At 29.8% G+C, this 22,710-nt stretch overlaps 2 protein-coding genes across 2 annotated transcripts in view; one reads left to right on the top strand and one right to left on the bottom strand.

Moving 5' to 3' along the window:
* Window positions 1-13,578, top strand: part of LOC113363002 (transcription initiation factor TFIID subunit 2-like) — a 50,048-nt gene extending 36,470 nt beyond the window's left edge. Inside the window, exons 15-21 of the mRNA XM_026605493.1 lie at window positions 1,995-2,208; window positions 2,274-2,493; window positions 2,565-2,733; window positions 3,000-3,281; window positions 3,357-3,494; window positions 3,965-4,207; window positions 13,185-13,578. Coding sequence (XP_026461278.1) covers window positions 1,995-2,208; window positions 2,274-2,493; window positions 2,565-2,733; window positions 3,000-3,281; window positions 3,357-3,494; window positions 3,965-4,192 — 1,251 coding nt within the window. The 3' untranslated portion in view covers window positions 4,193-4,207; window positions 13,185-13,578. The remainder of the gene's footprint in view (window positions 1-1,994; window positions 2,209-2,273; window positions 2,494-2,564; window positions 2,734-2,999; window positions 3,282-3,356; window positions 3,495-3,964; window positions 4,208-13,184) is intronic.
* Window positions 4,960-6,763, bottom strand: LOC113363001 (E3 ubiquitin-protein ligase TM129). The gene is made up of 4 exons (XM_026605492.1): window positions 6,227-6,763; window positions 6,034-6,163; window positions 5,715-5,969; window positions 4,960-5,298 (listed from the first exon to the last, which is right to left on the bottom strand). The coding sequence occupies exons 1-4, from the start codon at window positions 6,679-6,681 to the stop codon at window positions 4,960-4,962; spliced, it is 1,179 nt and encodes a 392-aa protein (XP_026461277.1). The 5' UTR covers window positions 6,682-6,763.
* Window positions 13,579-22,710: the final 9,132 nt, after the last annotated feature.

Genomic DNA, 22,710 nt, shown 5'->3' with positions numbered 1-22,710 from the left:
ATGTCTTGCAGTTGTAGTAAGGGTGACACGGATATGTTAATATTATGTTTATTAAAAAGCCTTTTAATAAAAGGTGTAAATCTTTGTCTATATATGGAAAATTCACAAAACATTTATTTTCTGATACAGACAAGTGATTTGAGCAATGTCTTGCAGTTGTAGTAAGGTGACACGGATATGTTATATTATGTTTATTAAAAAGCCTTTTAGATAAAAGGTGTAAATCTTTGTCTATATATGGAAAATTCACAACATTTATTTCTGATACAGACAAGTGATTTGAGCAATGTCTTGCAGTTGTAGTAAGGGTGACACGGATATGTTAATATTATGTTTATTAAAAAGCCTTTTAGATAAAAGGTGTAAATCTTTGTCTATATATGGAAAATTCACAAAACATTTATTTTCTGATACAGACAAGTGATTTGAGCAATGTCTTGCAGTTGTAGTAAGGGTGACACGGATATGTTAATATTATGTTTATTAAAAAGCCTTTTAGATAAAAGGTGTAAATCTTTGTCTATATATGGAAAATTCACAAAACATTTATTTTCTGATACAGACAAGTGATTTGAGCAATGTGTGGTTATTGATTGTTTGTCTAATAAAAATTTAACTCTATTTTTAATTATTGGACTGATTATTTTGTAAGGGAAACTATTCATGAGTAATGTGTTAATGACTAATTTGATATTGTGATTATGAAATTTTGGGTTAGATAAAAGAATTGCATGGTCTACTAAACTGAGAACTGTGGATATCTTTATGTTGAGATGTGTAAAAGAATTAAAATTAATATACCTGCCTGAACAGCTATCTTTCCTGAACCTATATCAAATTAGTCATTAACACATTACTCATGAATAGTTTCCCTTACAAAATAATCAGTCCAATAATAAAAATAGAATTAAATTTTATTAGACAAACAATCAATAACCACACATTGCTCAAATCACTTGTCTGTATCAGAAATAAATGTTTTGTGAATTTTCCATATATAGACAAAGATTTACACCTTTTATCTAAAAGGCTTTTTAATAACATAATATTAACATATCCGTGTCACCCTTACTACAACTGCAAGACATATACACAAACATTAAAGACAATACACCTACTAAAAAAAGAAAAGATGTGGTGTACAAAATAAACTGTTTGAACTGTGAGTCATCTTATATTGGGCAAACATGTCAAAATTTAGAAAAAAGATTAAGACAGCACGAATTACAAGCAAACAAAGTAAGAATAATAACATACAACAAAAAAGTACACTTGTAGACCACGCTATCTCTAACAGCCATAGTTTCGATTTCAATAATCCGCACATTTTATATTATGAACAAGATTTATTTAAAAGAAGTATTGCAGAATCGATGTTAATAGCCCATACAAGTAACACAGTAAATTTACGAACAGATACCAATATATTACATGATACATATCTGAATCTCATTCATACTTTGTAGCTTATATATAGATGTACATACATTTTTAATTATAACAATGTATAACAAATCTTATAAACAAACCATCTCATCATAAAATATTTTTTCTCCTAACGACATCTATTTTTCAACGGAACCTAATCCTTTCTTTCCTATCTGATTGAGTGACTTTACAATTTCAAGTGGTTTTCAAGTGGGAGAGAATACAAATACCGAAGACCGTTGGTATTAAAAGATCAGCGTGCAGTGAACGACTTGTAATGAAAAACACAAAATGCTAATTTAGATTTCCATATTTTAAAATTTTTTTAATTATAACACACTGATGATGAGACAAACCTAGTCTCGAAACGTTTGTGAAAATTATTATTTAATAAATTAGTGCAAGAAGAGTGTTGTTTGTTCATATTTCCAAATTAATATATATATATATATATATATAATATATACTTAAAATTTATTTATTTATCATATTAATATATGTTTTTATATTTCATTCTGCTAAATTTGAATCATTTATATTATATCAATGTTTATTTTTATTCCTAGGGTGCTCCCATAACTGCAGAATCACTATCTGCAGACACAAAACTGGTTTTGGAAGAAATCACAAGAATGCTGAATTTAGAAAAGGTTCTGCCTTGTTATAAAAACACAGTATCCGTGTCTTGCTTGAAAGTTATCAGAAAATTACAAAAATGTGGGCATTTGCCAAGCAGGCCTACATTATTTAAGGCATATGCAGAATATGGACAGTATATAGGTAGTTTCAAATTGTCAATGATTGATTTATTATAAAACACATTTTTACATTTTGTCTTTCCTCAGATGTTCGATTGGCAGCTCTAGAATGCCTGGTGGATTTTGTTCGAGTTGATGGCAGGCGAGATGGCTTGAACAAACTTTTAGATGTAGTAGAGACAGATAGAGACCCCGGGGTCAGACATGCTCTCGTTAGAATGCTTATTGATAAACCGCCTTTTGAAAAAGGACACAGGCATAGGTTGGATACGAAGGATTTGGTGGAAAGAATTTGGAATAATATCAAGTAAGATTAAATTTGTAGATTTGTATGTAATACATAACTCTGCAATGGTTAATGTTTATTTATATTTTTAGTGGCATGTTGTCGCATGATACAAGACTACGTTGTGATCTGGTAGATTTATATTTTGCATTGTATGGATCTAGAAGACCTCAATGTCTTCAAAGCAATGAAATGTCTAACTTGGTTAAACCTCAACGAGTATCAAATCCTAGGCCTAGAAGTCCACATTTTGGAGGAGAGGTAAAATAAAATAAGCATTGTCTCTTAAAGCAAATTGCTGGAACTTCATATATAGTAATTTAAAAGTCTTAAAGCTTTATGAAAACTAAACTTTCTAACTTTAGAATAATTTGATTTTTTTTTATTATTTGTATTTTTTGAAAACCTATAGATATTGAAAGCACTGAACCCTACCTTTCTTAAAAACTAATCATTTGCTTCAGAAACTGCTAGTCTTCCTGCTTTCCCAAAAATACATAATAATACTAATTTTATCTATTTTTTAGTCAAAGCACCATTTCACCACCTCCATGGCTACTTCAACAATAACCAAACCCAGTTACAATCCCTCGCCCTTGATGTCATCTCATGACATGGACATATCAATGTCCAGTGGGCATCTGAAGAGACCTCATCCAGAATCACAAGATGTTCCTGGTCTGCATAACATTAAAAGCGAAGGAGACGAAATCGATATAAAGCCTGTTAAGAGAGAATGTTTGGACATGGATGACCAACGTGGAAGACAGATTGTTGATTATTCTGATATGCACGAGGTTAAAGTTAAGGTACAATAGATTCTGATAATAACCTTTATGCATTTATTTGATCATGTTCTTTCATATCTATTTTTTGTTTATTAGAGTGAATTAGAAAGTGATAAAAATATTGAATTCATGAGGCAAAATGTAGCGCTGCCTATTGATCGAAAACCATTTGACTTGAGCAGTTCATTTGTGAAGCAGGAGTCTCAATCTGGTGCTGATGCAAGCATTTCAAAGGTGCGTTACATATTCATATAAACAGAAAATTTAATATTATTATAAATGTTGTTTTGTGATTAAATTTCACATCTATTAAGAGAAATTCCAAAGAGTTCATAAAATTCATAGGATCTTGACATTTTCAAACAACTAACATAATTTTCAAACAATTTCAATATTTTCAGACAATTTGCAAACTTTTTATGCATTTTACAACATTTGAATATTTTCAAACATTTTTAGGCAACTTGTTTGTGTATATTATAACATTTTGTTAGTGTTTACAACATTTGAACAGTATCCATAACATTTTCAAACAAATTACAACATTTTCAGGCAATCTGCAATATTTTTAGACATACTACAACAATATGCAACATATTTAAACAAATTATGCCATTTTGAGACAATTTATAATAATTATTAGACCATCTACGACATTTTGAAACCATCTTCTCGATATGCTAATATTTTTATTACCACTGTAGATGAAAAAGAAGAAAAAGGATAAAAAGAAACACAAACATAAACATAAACACAAGCACAGCAAAAAGGACTCTTCAGGACAATCTATTAAAAAGCACCATAGTCATGATGGCAGCGGACAGCATACAAAGACACATCTATCAAGTGTTCTCGAACAGGATAATCAGGAGACTCTAAGCAGTGTTAGCTCAACGCCAAGCCCTGGTTCAAATTCACAAGACGTTCTTTGAGATATTTGTGATGAGGTAATTTATATAATTTGAATTATTTGTGTATATATATATATATATATATATATATATATGTGTGTGTGTGCATGTGTATGGATGTGTGGGTGTAAACATTAAGAAAAATATATCTACAATAGGCTTTTTCGGTAATTTGTATATATATACACATATAGAAAAATATTAATAGACAACTGACAACATCTTCAGACAACTGACAACATTTTCATGAAATTCAAAACATGTTAACATAATTTACAACATTTTCAGGCAAGTGTTGACATTTTCATACAATTTGCAACAATTTCAGATAGTTGGCGATATTTTCATAACATTTAAAACATTTTTAGAAAGTTTACATCATTCTCAAACAAATTACAGCATATCCATACAACTGTCGACATTTTCATACAATTTACAACAGTTTCAGACAATTAGAGCATCTTCAGACAAACAGCAATGCTTTCAAGCAACCTAAAACATTTTCATATCTTCTACAACATTTTAACACAATCTGCAACACTTTCAGACAACCTAGAACATTTTGAGACAATAGAAAATACTTTCATGCATTTTACATTTTCATAACATCTGCAACATTTTTATACAAATAACAATCTTTCTATTCCCCATTGTGAGATAATGCAACCTTGCTGGAAGTAAAACGCCATTGGTTTTGTATTAATATATTTTATTTATAAATTTTATAAAATGAGAATATTTCCATTTCATTATTTTTTATAAAACAAGTAATATCATAAATAACAATTTTATTCGCTGTTAACAACATAACTGACATCTTTAATGCAAAATACAGCCCTGCAAACCGGGCAAGTGCATTTCTGCAGTAGCCACGTACTGCTTTGCTGAGGGTCCTGTCGATGAGCAAACCATCTAGCCATGCACTCATCGCACCACATGGGGCCACATCGACAGGACACACAAGCATTTGGTGTCTCATTGTTAACATTTCTGCCGTTGCGGCGATTTCTAATTCCATCTTGAGCATTGTTGGCTTCAATTTCCTCATTCGATGATGATAAGTGACACCGTTTTTGGAGTTTCACATTTGATGGTTGTTGCATGCATCCCATGCAGGAATCAGGAGCCTGGGGGAGGGAACAATAGTTGTAACTAGGTGTAAGTGGCATATAAGCTTTAAGGCAAGTTGCATGAACTTCCTGACGTGTGCAAATAACCTATTTAATCAATAAGTAATCGATATATTAATTTAATAGTAATTTATAAGTACACGTTGTTGTAGGACATTACAATGTGTTAAACAGTTGCTCTTGCAGCGCAAAATGCAGATTATTGAATTTTGTACAATATTTCCAACTTTTAGTTATTTTGACAAATTATTTATTTATTATACATTATTAAATATCGAAAACGCGCATAATACATAACCGGAGTATTTTCTAAAAGGCATTTTGCCTTGAGGGACAAAACTTTGTGATATGTGTAAATAATCAAAAAAGTTAATTAACGATATAAGTTGGTTTGTGTAAATGTTTGCAAATACCTGTGATGTGTAATATTTTGGGTTCCCAGCAATAACTTCTTTAAAAGCATCTATAAATCTTTCTTGGATTGTTTTATGGAACTTGACGTTAGGTAAAATGATGATTTTTCTCAAAATTCGGTCCTGTAGTTCCTTAAAATCTAAAGAGTTCAATCTTATGGTAAAATGCTTGGTGCCTGCGCGTACTGGTTTGACTGATATTGTAATGTACTGCACGTCCGACCCTGTTATGTGAGACACTGTGTATGTCTCGCTCTGCAAACATAATTAGTCATTTAATTAAATTATATTAGACTTCAATTATTAAGTCTTTTATTACCCGTTCCAAAATCATTGTGGTGTCTCGCTGATGAGCAAAATAGATGGTATAAGGATAAACTTTCATAATCCAATTCTCAGTAGCAATGAATTTTGTTATAGAATTCATTTCCATTGAAAATTTGTCAATTCTGTCAATTATTAAAGCAAGTAGTTAAGTAAAATTATGAGTAATTACAAAAATCTTTCATTACCCTCTGAATTCCTGGCCAATCATTCCAGCAAGCATGACCCAATCAGTCCTTGAGTTGCAATAAGCTCTCAAATTCTTAATAATTGGATGACCTCTCCATTTATACTTCTCCCATTGGTAAACTTTAAATGCAGCCAGCATCGGTGTCACTAATGACACCAACACAAAAATCTTCCATAAGAAAGTGGCATTTGTGAAAAACAATTCAGAGAATTTTAAACCGGGGTCTGCGTACCAGAGCCCTAAAATATAGACTAATGGTAGGCATGTGTGCACCAGAAGGGTTACTTCCACTCTTCGAATATGGTAGTGGATAAAGCACTCGTTTTCAGAACCAAGAAATTTGGAAAATAGTCTTGTTATGGTTAGACCAGCTGAGATGAATTCTGGTGGAGGGTAGACCAGACCTGCACTTAGCAGGATGTAAAATAAGGTGTAGACTGCTACTGCAGACATAGTAAATTGATTATCTTGATTAATTGTTTTTGCTGTGAAGCCTCTAAAAATTGTATTTTCAAGGTGCCAAACGATTGGTTCGTCTAAATCTTTTCGTTGATTTGGGTAAATCAATTTTCTATGAACTGTCACTGCCACTGTCACATTTTTTGTAATCTGGTGTTCCTAATTTTCTGAAATGATATTTTTCCGAATGTTATCATAAAACTACAATAATAGTTCAAATTGGAAAGTAATAAGAATATATGTTTTGAAGTGAAACTTCCAACAAGACTTCCAAAAATGTTGCAAATTAGCTGAGCGTTGTAGATTGTCTGTAAATATTATATATAATTCGAAAGTGTTGTAAAGTGTCTAAAATTTTTTTCTTTGCGTTATGAAGTTTCACTTCTTTTTCTTTCTTGGGTAATAAATATTGTTTCCACTCGTAGAAAATTCTAACAAATTAAAATAAATTAATTAATATAAAACCAATTCAAATAATGCTAAAACTGTGGAGGTTATGTGTATAACATTTATTTAAAATTTTCTTTCGGGTACTAAAAACATTACAATTAATTATATTATTTATATATCCAAATCATTTCACTTAGTTATTATTAATTCGTGTGTTTTTTTATTATTAACAATTTTCTATGAAAATTTGTAACAAATGTCAAACGTCAAAATACTTGAGCAAAAATTAGAAAAGTATTTTTATATAAATAAATAATATAAAAAACGTTAAGATTTATCACAGTTTTATACTAACAAAATGTCAATAATCAATAAATTGCAAATTAATTGCTATTACCATTAAATATATAAATATAAACCAACACTATTTTAATTTTTAGTAAGATTTGGAGGTTATGTATACAGTATTGGTGTAATATATTTTATTAAATCTTTTCTTGGGGCTAAAAATATCTAAATTAATTATATTATTCATTTATCCAAATGCTTAAACTTAATTATTACAAATTTATGCATTTTTTATCAAATATAGCAAATTTTATTGATAATATGTAGATGACAATATGTGAAATGTCAAAATATTTACATTGAAAGAAGGGCGGGCAAATCAAAATTTAGGTATATATTTTTAAAATGAATATGGTTTAAATAATGTAAAAACGTTAATATTTATTTTGCAACTACTATAACTTTCATTACTAATATCTGATTATTCATTATTACTGCGCTTTTTATCAAAAGCAAAATAAATTACTAATTATTATTTTTTCTAAATATGTAAAATTTTTTTTATTTGCACATTTGTGTTATCCGTAATTTTTATATGTTAATAATTATTTATTAATATTACCAAATATTTTATTATTTATTATTATTTATTTTACATGGCAACACTTCAACGATAAGTCGAACAATGGCGAAATTTGTTTGAAATTATGTTTCGTTTTGTCGTTGTTGTTATTGTTTAATAATTAAATTGATATCTGAAGACATTAACAATGCTTTGTATATAAAATTAGCAAACGAATAATAAAATTAAAGGATGTGGTTTGTGAAAACATTAAATATTATGATCGAATTTCCATCGAATGCGTATAGTTGATATTATCGACGCCATTGGAATTGTTGACAAATTCAGATGTTTGATTATTAATTGTTTCTGTTATCTTCTATATATAAAAAAATAAGTCGGGTTTTCCTTCCTGACGGAATAACTCCAGAACGCATGAACCGATTTCGACAATTTTGCATTCGTTTGTAAGGTCTCGGGCTCCGAAAGGTTTATAGCTAAGAAAATTAATTGTGCATGGCATCGTGCCTTAATGCAAGCTGCTGGAACTTCACGCACCGTAATTAAAAATTCGAGTAATGACATTAGTGAGAATTATCAGAATTATGCTTGGTTAAGTCAACGAGCAATTCTTGTCGCAAAGAATAATGATGTACACGCACTGAACTTCACCATTCAATCAAAAATTGCTGGCGATTTGGTGACATACCAATGATTCCGACTGGTCTTCCGTTTGACTTCAAACGATTGCAATTTCCAGTTCGCCTTGCGTTCGCAATAACAAGTCGCAAGGCCAATCGCTTAGTGAAATAGATTTATTTAGTCAAATAGATTATTTAGAGAATAATTGTTTTTCACATGAGCAGTTATACGTTGTCTGTTCACGAGTTGGAAAACCATCCGCTTTGTTTGTGTTAACGCCAGACCAAAAAACAAAAAATGTGGTTTACCAAAGAGCACTTCAATGAAACGGATAATTTGCAAATTCACTTTCATTTACTTAGAGAAGTTCAACTAAAAAACACTTCATTTTTGTAATCGAAATAAATTCATTACTGTTGTATAATAAAATCAAATTTTTCCTTTTCAAATATAAAACAAACAAAAAATTTCTTCATTTTTCTCACAAAACCATCTGGTGGCGAAACGGAGTTCGTCGGGTTTGCTAGTTAGTTATGAACTTTTCGAAAGAAAAGTTTATATTTTTGCCAGAAAATCCTACTTGCTAATTTTATATTTCAAGTCATTCTGATTTCTCTGACACTAAAACAAGATTTTTTTTGCGACTTCCGTCCATAGATATCTAAACAGATAAATTTTGATTCATTAAGTCGTCTATCTACTTTATATTCTATACATAACTATGAGAATTACAATTGATTTGTTATTGATTAAGACGATTATTCATCATCGGGGTGAGTTCATGCAACATGCCTTAAGGCAAAATGCCCCTTACACGTAGTTTCTTACAAACTTCCTGAAGGAGAAGTTTGTATTCATAAAAAAATCCGATTCGCAAATTTTATGTTTTCTCGACGTTTCAAGCCATTCTGAATCGTCGATTGAGACCAAATTTGGAAAAATTTTGTGTGTGTGTGTGCGTGTATGTGTGTGTGTGGGTGCGTGTGCACAAACAGATTTTTTGCCGTAAATCGACGTTTTCTAAAAAACGGCTGGATCGATTTCAAAAATTTAAAAGCCACTCGATGTATCTCAATAAGGACTAGCGTTTATCAATTTTACGCGACGATCAGCCAAGCCGTTACTTCATAACTAGCAGAAAAGTGAAAAATTTTTCGTCCACGTTTTAGCCCGCAATTCTGACTCGATTTTGAAAATTTAAAAACCTCCTGAAAGATATTGTTTGGGAAAGATACTGATTAGTTTTTTGCTAAAGATCGGCTGGGTCGTTTTCTTGATCGATTATTATTATTATTTTTTTGACGGTAGATACCATAGTCTTCTAGATCATACTAAAATATTACGGCCCTACGACAACTCGTTTAGCTTTAAAAATTCGTCAAAATTTTGCAAAAATTAGTATCGTTTTTTTGGCACTTGTCAAAGTTAGACTCTTCATCGACATTTGCTCAAAAACGCTTGAACCGATTTCAGAAATTTAATAACCATTTGATGTGGCTCAATGAGGACTATCGTTCTTCAGTTTTGTGCGGTGATCTGCCAAGCCGTTTCTTTGATATTTGGAAAAAAGTGTTAACCTTTTTGTCCACATTCAAGCTCATACTACTGAATCGATTTTAAAAAATCAAAAACTGTTCGATAGATATTAATTGGTAATGATACTGATTAGTTTTAGGTGAAAATCTACCGAGCCGTTTTCTTGTAATTATCTGTTGAAAAAAAAATTATGCCGATTTTTATGGATCTTTCTTTGGCGATATATATATATATATATATATATATATATATATATATATCATGGCCTTATAGAACTTACTGAAATATTACTGCTTTAGGACAAGTACTTTAATTTTAAAAGTTCATCAAAGTTTGAAAAAATGAGTAGTTTTTTGACGTTTGTTGAAATTAAAATTAGACGATTTACTTGGTATAACGATAGAGTACTTGGTCTTAATGAACATACTGAACCATTAAAGTCCTACGGAAACTGGTTTAATTATAAAAATTGATTTGTGAAAATTTGCTTTTAGAAAATACTCCGAGTTCACGTGTTCGTTCGTTTTCAAATATCACTCATAAATGAATTTTTTTTTTTTTATAAGAAATTATATGGAATTAGATTATTTTAACATATTGGGAAGTTCATGTAACTTGCTTCAAGGAAAAATACCAATACGAACTACTAGTTTTAGTTTGCTTTTTCCATCTAATTTTGGTTAGCTAGTTAGTAGCGTCCCTTTTCTTTTTTCAGTGTGTTTGACATTGTTTTAGCGTTTATTTATGAAATAAAATTGCTAAATGTATCGGTTTATGCAATTTGCTTCAGGGGAAAATGCCACCTACACTTATTAACTTCCCGTAGGGTAAGTTATTGTAATGGGCCGAAAATCGAAATTGAAATTTTTTACATTTCTCGACGTTTTGAAGGTGAACATTTTGACATACTTCAGAAAAAATGGATGTGTGTGTGTGTATGTATGTATGGATACAAATTTCCAGTCACGTTTTCGGGCGCACGGATCAACCGATTTGAATGGTTCAAAAAACATTCGATTCCTATTGATAGGGAGAAAGGCTTATTAGTTTTTGGCAAATGCAGGTCCAGCCGTTTCGGAGATACGGAGCAAAGAGTGCAGAAAATAGAAATCGACTTTTTAAGAGAACGGAGTATCCGATTTGAATGATCTAAAAAACATTCGATTTGTAATGATTGGGATAAGTGGTTATTAGTTTTTGGCAAAGACAGGCCCAGCCATTTCGAAGATACGGAGCTAAATATGTAAAAAATGGCAGTTTTTGAGTGAACTAAGCGTCCGATTTAAATGTTTCAAAGAACTTTATGCTTGTCTTAACAAAATAATTGATTTTGGAAAAAAAAATTGTTTCAACTTTTTTTAAAAAAGAAAAAAAATTGTATATCGAGAATAATTCAGATTTTATTTTTAATTCCGACTATAGTTCCAATATACTTTAAACAAATATCAACTTTGCAATTCAGTTTATATAATTCTTATAAATATTAGACAATGTTACAATATTTATAATAATCTATTTGAAAACATTCAGCATTCCTTGACCATTTCGTTACGGTTAGTTCGTTACGGTAAGTTCCAGCAATTTGCCTTAAGGCACGATGCCATACACCCCACTAGTTTATAATATGGGTCAATTATCATTTGTCGGCGTCCTGAATTATTTTATTTAACCTGATTTATTTAAAAATTGAGACCAAATTTTTTATGCCAAAAACCTAATTTTGAATGACTTAAGACCTTTGGTATGTTTTGACAAGCCTTTCGTTGTTCTTTTTTTTTGTTATATAACTTGAATAACCGGTAAAGTGTGTAAGTGGACGTCACATTGCTGGCCAAATTTCTTCACGTGAGGTACAATTTGTCAATTTAGGAGAAAAATTGAACTTAACACTAGCAAGACTCGTGCACTAAAGGTTCTGTAGATAGATTCTATATTATTTATTAACTATCTGAAAATCTAATTTGCTTCGCAAGTGTGTACCGTGATTTAAAATATAATAGGCATTCCTCAAACACGGCTGAAACGATTCCAAAAATCTAAATTTGATAAAGCTAGATAAGAACTCGCGATTATTAGTTTTGTATACAGGTTGGCTGAGCAGCTTCTTTAGAATTTAACTGTATTAGGACATGTGCTGATTAGTTTTTGGCAAAGATATGAAATAGTTTTAAAATTTATTTTTTGTGCAAAATATTGCATAGTGATAGAGTTTAATGTGCAAGTAAAATGCCTAAAATATTATAGGCCCACGAAAAGTATAACATTTATAAAATGTAAAGTTTAGAATAACGTTTTTAGGACATATAATATGTATGTCTCATGTTTTAATTAATTTAACTTCTTTTTTTTATTATAAATTAATATAGTTGTATCTAATATATTAAATCTTAATGATTAAGTATTAAGTCAATTATTTCCATATATCCAGAAGTTCATGCAAATTGGATTATGGCAAAATGCCTGTAATTTTATGTAAATTCTGTAATTTTATATAATTTATCTATAATGTAAACATCATTGAAAAATCACTATCTTTTATCTGTACAAAATATAGTTTTTTATTTAAATATGACCTTAATTTGTCCACCAATGATTATTCGCACATAAAAGCGAATTATTTGTAAAAAATGAATCACTTTATAAACAAAAATATAGAGAAGAGTGTTAGTAATAAAATATAGTGGTTTTAATATAATATTAATTTTTAAAAATTATATTTATATTTTTAGATTTTTATATTATAAATAAGTTCTTTAATAACATTAATTATAATGGTTAAGTGCAGTGAAAATATATATACTTTAGTTTTATTTATATTAATAATTATTTTAATTGAAGCAAATGCCAATAGCGACAGGTAATTTCCAAAATGATAATAAAACTAGGTGTAAGTGTTTAGAACATACACGGTCTTAAATGTTAAATATTCCAAAGATTTATGAATAAAGCATTCATTGTTTTACATATCTAGTGATAAAATAATATATAAGAATTACAGCTTGCTACTATAATATAATTATTAATTTTTACTATTTCAATTTTTTATATTTAAATTTAATCGACACATTTTGTTTTCTAGTTCCATGGACACCACTCGACAATTGAAAGCTGAGAAAAATCAATCCAGCAATGACGAACCAAAGAATTCTACAAAAATAGTATTTGTATTATTAAATTTAAAAAAAAACATTGACCACACTCTGCCCGTTAATAAATCCAAAAGATCTATACTGAATCATCCGATTCCTAGAAATTTTGATTATGCTGAAGCACCAGTTTTTGAATCGGATACAGATTATGAGAATTATTTAAAAACATATTTTTATCATGATGATGGACTAATTTCCAAGCATCAGCCGAGGCCCCATGGTGGTAAATCAAGAAGACGATATAGAAATAGACCTAGAAGAAGGTACAGGAGACGTAGACCGGATGCAACAAAGTGCAGGAGAAAGATTTATTTTAGAACTAGAAGGAATTTTAGACATCACAATGAAGAACCATATACTAAATTTGTTAGAGATCCAAGTGTAGATCAAGACAATTATCAAGCCCTCAATAATCAATCGACTTCATCTACAAAGAATGATGTGTTTGTGGTCTATCCAGAAGAGGTATTGACATCAGACAATTTACCGTCAGGAAAAAATGTTTTAATTGACGATAAATCGGTTGTAGGTGATATTGGTAGTATTTCAAGTTATCAATCAAAGCTTAAATCTGGCAAACAGGACTCAAAATTGTGGAAACAAGAATTGTCAGTAAATGAATTTAAACCAAATTCAAATTTTGAACAGCCAAAGAATTATTGGCGTCACGAATTTTTAGGCAAAACTTTGAACATGAGACAGGATAATTTATATGATTTTTTGCACAAAAGTTTCCAACTTGATGGTCCAATAACTTCAGAAACTTTACTAAAGTTACAAGTGGTGAAGCAGTTGCTTGAAGCTATACAGAATGCATATTTAAATCAAAATAGACATATTACATCTAAATATAACATAGATGATGATTGGATACCCATCACACCAAGTCTTAATACTATTGGGAGTTCTACAAAAGATTTAAATATAGAAAATAAAGTAAATGATGGGTTTCTACAACCTAAATATGGTTTTAATGATGAGTACTATCCAGACAAATTACATGGACCTGGACCAAGTTATATAAATGACAATTTAAGTGCTTCATCTGACATGGGAGGATATTCCAGGCCTGCATATCATTTGTATCCACCCAACAACTGGTATTTACTTCAAAATTATCATACTTTACCAAAGTATGTATTTTCTACTCAACCAGAAGACATTGTTGGAAGTTATCCAGTTTTTGGACATATGCTAGTTCAAGATGAATTTCCCGAAAGTCAAAATATTAAAAATGGTGGTAAACTTCAACACTTGGACAATGTATTATACAATGCACATGATAGTATTATCAATACAAGGAAAACGGCTGCACAAGTTGATCAAAATGACTTGGATTCGAAAATATTACATTTCAAGTTAAGTCCTAATATAATAAATAACATGTTTGACAAATATTCAGTACAACATCCAAGTGTGTTGAAAAATTTGAATTTTGTTAAAAATTCACCGCAAGAAATCAATAATCTTGCTGATTTTGAAAATATTGATCATAATCAGTGGAAATATTATACGTCTAGTTTTATACCAGGCACTCACCATAATTTGAGACAAGTTAATAATCAGTATAACAATTTGCCTAGATTTGAGTATGTTCCTACAAATGTCAATGGTTTTAAACCAAATCCTAAACGCCAATATACTAAGACGCAACACCAGCCAAGTTGGAGTCAAGATTTTAACAAATTTGTTCAAAACCAACAACAAAAACTTGCTGAAGACGATTTTGTGTACCACAAAAACCACAAATACCTTTTTCAACCTGTTCAAAAGCCAGTAGCACCACCCAAACATCAGAAGTTTGGTCAAAATTTATTTAAACCATTTTTTAAACATATACCCAAGTATGAAATGTTTGAACCTGTGCCTGGACAAATTTTAAGACCTCCAAAATTTAAGCCGATTCCTACAAAAGGGCCTTTGTTGGTAGAGGAGAAGGATAGTGACTTGAGAAAGTTGAATATGTATTTGAGTTTTGTGAGGCCGTACGATGACAAGAAAATGGAGTTGAATTCTATGGAATATTTTGTGAAAAACAAGAATTTTGGACGTAGGTTTGATGAAGAGGATGTAAGACAACATTTTAAACCTGTATGGTGGACCGATGAAACCAAGTTGTTGGATAATATTTTTAAAACTAAAGCATTGAGGCTGGAACAAGAATTAGATGATAGGTCAATGAAAGAAAATCAGTTTTTTATCAATGGTACTTATAACTTTATACCACCAAATGATAATCAGAAAACACCTAAAAGTATTTTGGGTATGGCTAAGATTCACTATGCAGACAACAGGTTGAATACTATGTCAATCGATAAATTGGGTAATATGAAAAATAGTAATCCAAGAAGTAATGATACAATTGCTGCATCAAGCAACTCCAAAGCCAATTCGAAGTTTGTGAAGATTGGTCATATAGTTTTAGCAAATAGTCATAATTTTATTGATGAAAGTAAATTGTTAGATGATATTCTTAAAATGAAAGAGAAACAAGATCCCAAAGCCATAAATGAAAATCAGTTTTTTAATAACAGTACTGCTTTAAACGGTACTTACAAGTATATCCCTTTGACTGGCAATCAGGAAACATCTAAACCTATTTTGGGTGCTGCTAAGATTAATTCTGAATACGATAGTTGGAATATAAGGTCAATAAATAAACTAAATAATGTGAAAAATAGTAATTCAAAAAGTAATAATACCATTGCTGCATCTAGCAACTCCAAAGCCAATTCTACGTTGGTGAAAATTGAGCATGCAGTTTTAGTAAATGGTGGTAATTTTACTATTAAAAAGAAGAATATGAATAATAAACTTGAAACCAATAAACTAACTAAACTTGAAACCTTGGTGACAGCTGATAGATCAATTAGTAAAACAGGAGGTGTTGATAATTTACAAATAACAAATGTAGTTTCCACTAATCCTGCCATCGGTAATGGGATGATTGCAAAGGCAAGTTCTATGAGTCTTGACCACTCTTCGAAAGCTGGTAATAAATGATTTTTTTATCTTATGAATATAATGGACTAATATTAATGCTTTGAAGTGCAACCATATTATATTCATTTTTATTAAAAATGTGAGTTTACCAAGTAAAACATCTTTGAAGTGGTATTTAGGATAGTGATTTTCAAAATTTATTGTATATAATTAAGTTGTAGTGTCTAATAATTTTATTTTTATTAAACATTTTATTTTGAAGTAAGTAAATAAATGAAAAATGAACCTTCATACAATTATTTTATTGAGACATAATTTTTACCAGTTTTATTATTGACTTAAGAAATATGTGATATATAAATCTATCTAACGATTTATACAGAACTACAAATGTTGGAATAATTCTACTTTTTGACTTTATGTTATTATTTACAGAAGAAATGAGTTGAAGATTTTTTTTGTAATGTTCCAGGATCGTAAAGACATTGTAGTATATTTAGTATAGTTTGAAATGTTTATTAAACACAATAAAGCATGTCAAATTTATAATTTCAAAATTTTATATATCATGCACGTATAAAAAATAATTAAATTTGTTATGTTGGTGACACTGCAGCGAACATCTTTTTGTTTACAGCATACAGCGACAGAAACGCATTTTAAAATGGTGGACGGTTGGCGTGTAAAATTATTATTGTGTGTTGTGATTATTAATAAATAAAGGAGTGATTAACAAGTGATTAACTACAGATCTGTTAATTAGTACGTACTAATTATTTAATTGAACTTTGTACGGTTGTGTGATACATTGTTTACGATAAAAATCACCAACTAGGTTTCTAACCTAGCACTTTCATATTTTATTTACAAATGTCATGTTTAGTCACTCGGGAAAGCTTATTATTTTAACTCATCATTTAGCTCATCATTTTAATGTAGTTTACAATTTTATGTTTGCTTATATCACATGGTACAAACACGTAAGTCGTTAAATATGCGATTCCAAATATGTACATTAGGTAGGTACATATAGGTTAGATTTTTTACTTGATTTATTTTTCAAGACTCTTTTGTACTTACACATTGAAGACATCAACTTTGTCTTATACTGAAGCTTTTGAATACTTTCCATATGCAATTTTTAGATAACGTTTGGAGATCTAACATTGTCGCATACATAATAAAATTCACACACAAATCATCGCACAATTGTTAAAAAATTCTTATCTCACATATTTAATTTCACAAAATGTTATAAAACAATTTTACTGAATAGATAATATTTGGAAACAAAATGTTGCTAAAACATCCAGAGCTTTGGTAATGACTAAGACATACTTGATATAACATCCAGAGCTTGAGTAATGACTAAGACATACTTGATATAACATCCAGAGCACCCGTAGTGATATAATGTAATTTCAAAAGGCAGCTACATAATTGTCTCTTTCTGGAAAATCATCATGTGGATTTTTAAGCTAAGCCTCGAGTGTAGATGTCATCAGTTGGTCAATTGTTTAAATACTACTAAAGGAAGATTTATGTGAAAATTATAATCAAATGGTAAGATATACTGTTTTACTGAAAATGTTGAAAGTACCTATTCCGCGAATAAGATCTATTACAAATATTTGAGACATTACAACTTACACACATTTATTATGCTTTCTCGTTAAAATTATAATCAAAGGATAAGATATACTGTTTTACTGAAAATATTGAAAGTACCTATTCTACGAATATGATCTATTACAAATATTTGAAATATTACAACTCGTATTGAAGCTCCTTATTGTGTCTGTGTGGCTTATTCGCACACATTTATTATGCTTTCTTCTTACTTGTGTATTTACTCACCAAGCGCTAGATGAATTAAATAGAATTTTATTTATGTAGTAGGAAGGAACAGAAATAGAAATTCTATTCTTTAAAAATACATAATTCATATGTAATTGCTATCGTTTTGAAGGCAAATGAACTTTCGGTTCACACTGTACAAAGATATTTTTATTCTCAAATAGCAATTTTTTTTTTCTATCGATATATATATATATATATATATATATATATATATATATATATATATATATATATATATATATATATATATATATATATATATATATATATCATATATATATAAACATATATATATCAACATCAAATTCAAGACTATTCAAATATATATATATATATATATATATATATAAATCTTGAGGATTTTTTGTTCGACGTTGAAACATATTGAAATGAATAAAACAGCCAATGCGTCGAATGTAGAAAATTTAAATTTTTGTAAATTTCTTTTAGCTGAATGATGAGACACATCTAGTCTCAAAACGTTTAAAAAATTAAAATAAATTTTCTACATTCGACGCATTGGCTGTTTTATTCATTTCAATATATATATATATATATATATATATATTTCAACGTCGAACAAAAAATCCAGCACCTTTAGATAAAATATTGTAGATTATCGATAAAGCTGATTTTTTTTAAACGAGATTTACAAAACTAAAACTATGTTTAATTTTTCAGAAGATACTTTTGATGAAATGCGAGTACTTCCTAGCTGAAAATAATATTTGCATATGTTGAACAAATCTCAAACACAAATGGGCATGAACACGAAGGAATAGTTATCGTACAAGGAGCAGTCTTCTCTTCATTACAGTAATTATAATAATAAAAATATAATGTATTTTTGTATATTTTTTATTTAAGTTTAATATGACATATTAATATATGATGCTACTACTTATATAAAAGATTTGTAAAATGCAAAGCTGTTTATTGCATCACAAACTTTGATGATTATGTGAAATTGATTCTCACACTTAAATCAATTTATAAAGTATACTGTTAACAATAGCAGAATATTTGTACAACAATTTACAACAAATGGATTTAAAACGTTTTCATCAAAGTACATAATTTTTTAGCTGAAATAATGCAACATTAAATTGGATCAGCCTTTAATGTGGATGTGTACAGTATTTTGAGTATCATTGCATCTTTTTCTAAAGAAACCATTCCTTTGTACGCATTGTATTACAAACATCGGATATTGAAGTTAATTTATTTTAAGTCATTATCCTAGACTTATTTTGGCTTTGCCTTTCTGTTATTCTTACGATTCACTTATTAAGAATTAACATATGAAGAAGGGACATATTTTAGGTGAAAGCTAAGGTTATTTGATGATTATTATGTATACTTTGGAGAAAATTACATTAGTTATGATACAAAATAGAAACAATTTGAACATAATTTATAACTAATTCAAGTATTGTATAAGTGTAAATGTTTTGACATAAAAAATAACTAGTCGTCATATTGCCTTAAGGAAAGTTGCATTAACATTGCAATCTGCTATTTTACGAGATATTTATTAGAAACAAAACAATAACACTTTGAAAATAAAATATTTAACTGAATCAAGTATTGTGTAAGTGTAAATAACATAGACATAAAAATTAACTAGTCATATTGCCTTAAGGCAAGTTGCATGAACTTTCCTTAAATGTGGAAATAATCGGCTGAATCAAGAATATATTCTTGATATTTAGTTTATGCAAGGCAATTGATGACAGAACATTTTATTCAATTTAAACATAGAATACAAATAATTTAAATATTATTAATTACTTAAACAAAAAGCAATCTTAACCAAAAATTAATCAGCTCGATGTGCTTTTATAATATCCCATAAAATCAATTTTACAATATATTTTTAAAATATTTGTATCAAATGAAAGTGGCGTTTCATTTTATTGCATTTTTAGTCTGTACTTTCATTGGCTACGGTTTTTTTACATCCACATTTTATTAAAAGTAATTCATTGTCTACAAATCTGACTTTACAAACAAAATTTCATAATGAAGTTTTGTGAAATTTAATTAGGTGTGCAATAAGTAGCTACTGATGACAATATTCTAATGCAAAGTTTAAATAATCTTTTACATTACAAATTGTTTATCAGTTACAAGTCAAAAAATGCATTTTTGTGGACTAATATGTAATAACATATTACTTTAGACAAATAACGCAAATTTGACAAAGAGTTCCTTTTATATGTCTATTGAAATATAAAAATAATTATAATATAATTTTACGTTGCAGTTTGCCGACAGACAGAAGCCCATACAACATGATAGTGGTGGAATATAACAAAACCGTTAGAGATCATTATTGCTTTCAACTTTTTTTTTTCAAAAATACCACTGATGTTATATTTTGTTAGTTGCTATAAATATTCTATTATAACTTTATAATATTACCAACATTTAATGATAAAACTGTAGGTTTACAGTTTCAGAATCTACAGTTTTCTACAGTTTTTTTCTGGCCTATCTACAGTTTTTCTCTATGGTGGACCTGGCAACACTGCTTCTGTCTAATGTCTAAGCCGCCGTCTAACATACAACAAGTATTCGTAAATGTAAAATTATTATTTCTGTGTTCAACAGATTCTGTATATAATTTCTTCGCGTGTTTCTTTTTATACCATAAAGTTTGGCCCTTCATCACGGATAATATTAATAAAATCAGTGCTAATATATATAAAAGGACGCCGATTTTTTCGCCGTGAAGAAAGTTGATTAAAAGTTTCATAAATGGTTGAAACTTAAAACTATTCACGCTAAAAACAAGAATTGAATACGCTCAAGCTCAACAATAGAGCAGCAATATTTATTATTGGTGAATTGAGTGGATGCACGCAGATTTCATTTGAGAAGAAGTTAGGCGCACGAGGCTCCAGAGTTTGTCATCGCTGTTATTCGTGTTACTGGGGCTCATCTGAGAATTGGAGCACACCTGGCACAGAAGGCTATGTCGCGCCTTATACAATAACAACACAAGACACTGTCATACAAGGGTTTGGAGCACCGGAGTGGCGTGAAAGTGGTATTTACGACAGTTGTAACTTGTAAGGTAAGGTACAAATAGAATAAGTTAATTAATGTACATGTTATTTAGCATATGTCATGTTTAAATGCTCTTACCAATATTAGTACCCCGTCACTGTCTAGGTCGGTAGATTCAAATCCAGCATTAGATGTAAAGTTACCAGAGATCACGTTACCCAAGTTCAACGGTGATTATAGTGAGTGGACCCAATTTATTAGATCTTTATAACTCGTTAATTCACAATAACACAAAGTTGCTGCAAGTCCAAAAGTTGCATTCTCTAAAGGGAGCTCTACTATCGTCTGCTGCAAAACTAATATCATCTTTAAGCGTAACAAATGAGATTTACACTGAGGACGGCCTATGAGCTACTGTGTAAGACTTATGACATTAAATTTTAAATACTGAATTCCCATTTGCAGCAGATCGACAACATATCACAGATACACAAAGGAACAGGCACAAAGTGCGAGGCAACAAATACGTGCTCTTCAACTGTATATGAACCAACTAAACATTAGGATCTTATTCTGTTGTATATGCTGAACAAGAAGGTTGACAGCCATACACGCATGGCATGGCATGGAATTGTCCAGGAATGGAAAGTTCTTCTAACGTAAATCAATTTTTTTCCTTTCTGGAGCTGCGGGTTTGTGCCTTAGAGAACTCATTCAAATTAGGAAGTAGACCCATTCAGGGAAATCTAAAATGGTTCATGTTAGTACAGTGAAAAGGTAGTATCTCCGTGTTGTTTGTTGTAAGGGAAGTCATCCATTGTACAAATGTTCCAAGTTTAAGGAGTTGGAGATTTCAGGGCGCAAGGATCTGGTGTTTTAAAGCATTCACTGTGCACTCGTTGTTTACTTCCTGGACATGATGCTAAGAGTGTAGTTTTAAAGGTGCTTGCTATAGATGTAAAGAGCCCCACAACACTTTAATTCATGATGAAATAGTTCTTCGTCACCATCAACTAGCCAACTCTCAATTCTGGCAACAATATTCTTTTAGCTAGTCACAATACACATACAAACTTTTCTTTCCACAGTCTCTCGATATGAATGAATTTGATAGTTATATATCTATTATTAGTATTATACTATTTTGCAGATTTTACCTGAAGCCAAGTACATTGAATTGTTACTCATTTGTATTTAAAGACTATTGGAATCCTGAGAAGCGTATCAGAAATTTGAAGTTAAGGTAATTATACTATTATTTTGTTGTATGGTTTCATTTGGTTTGTAGTTTAATAAAATCATATAGATCTTAAAAATATTACACTTATTTCACAAATTTTGTAAATATTTATTATTTAAAGAAATTGGGATTGATTTGATTATTGTTTTACATTATAATATTTAGTACATTTATTCACTGAACAACCTGTGTCTCTTCAGCACATCAGGCTACTGGCAATTTATATGCATTTGGATTGAGTATTTGTGAATAAAAATTAATTTGATTATTATATTGATTTATAATAATAATTATTTCTTTCAGATGTTTTTCCAATTGGCGTCATGTTAATACTTTAAATCTCTTTGGAGTCTTGCAAACTGATATTGTTTCAAATTTCAATTGCTGTAGTGTTTATTAGA

Source organism: Ctenocephalides felis, unplaced genomic scaffold, assembly GCF_003426905.1.
Source record: "Ctenocephalides felis isolate EL2017-DRISC unplaced genomic scaffold, ASM342690v1 CF-g0.4_SCAFFOLD_00845, whole genome shotgun sequence".
In the NCBI taxonomy this organism is placed as follows: Eukaryota; Metazoa; Arthropoda; class Insecta; order Siphonaptera; family Pulicidae; genus Ctenocephalides; species Ctenocephalides felis.
The sequence above is the reverse complement of the archived record's forward strand: the minus strand, read 5'-3'. Positions and strand labels throughout refer to the sequence as shown.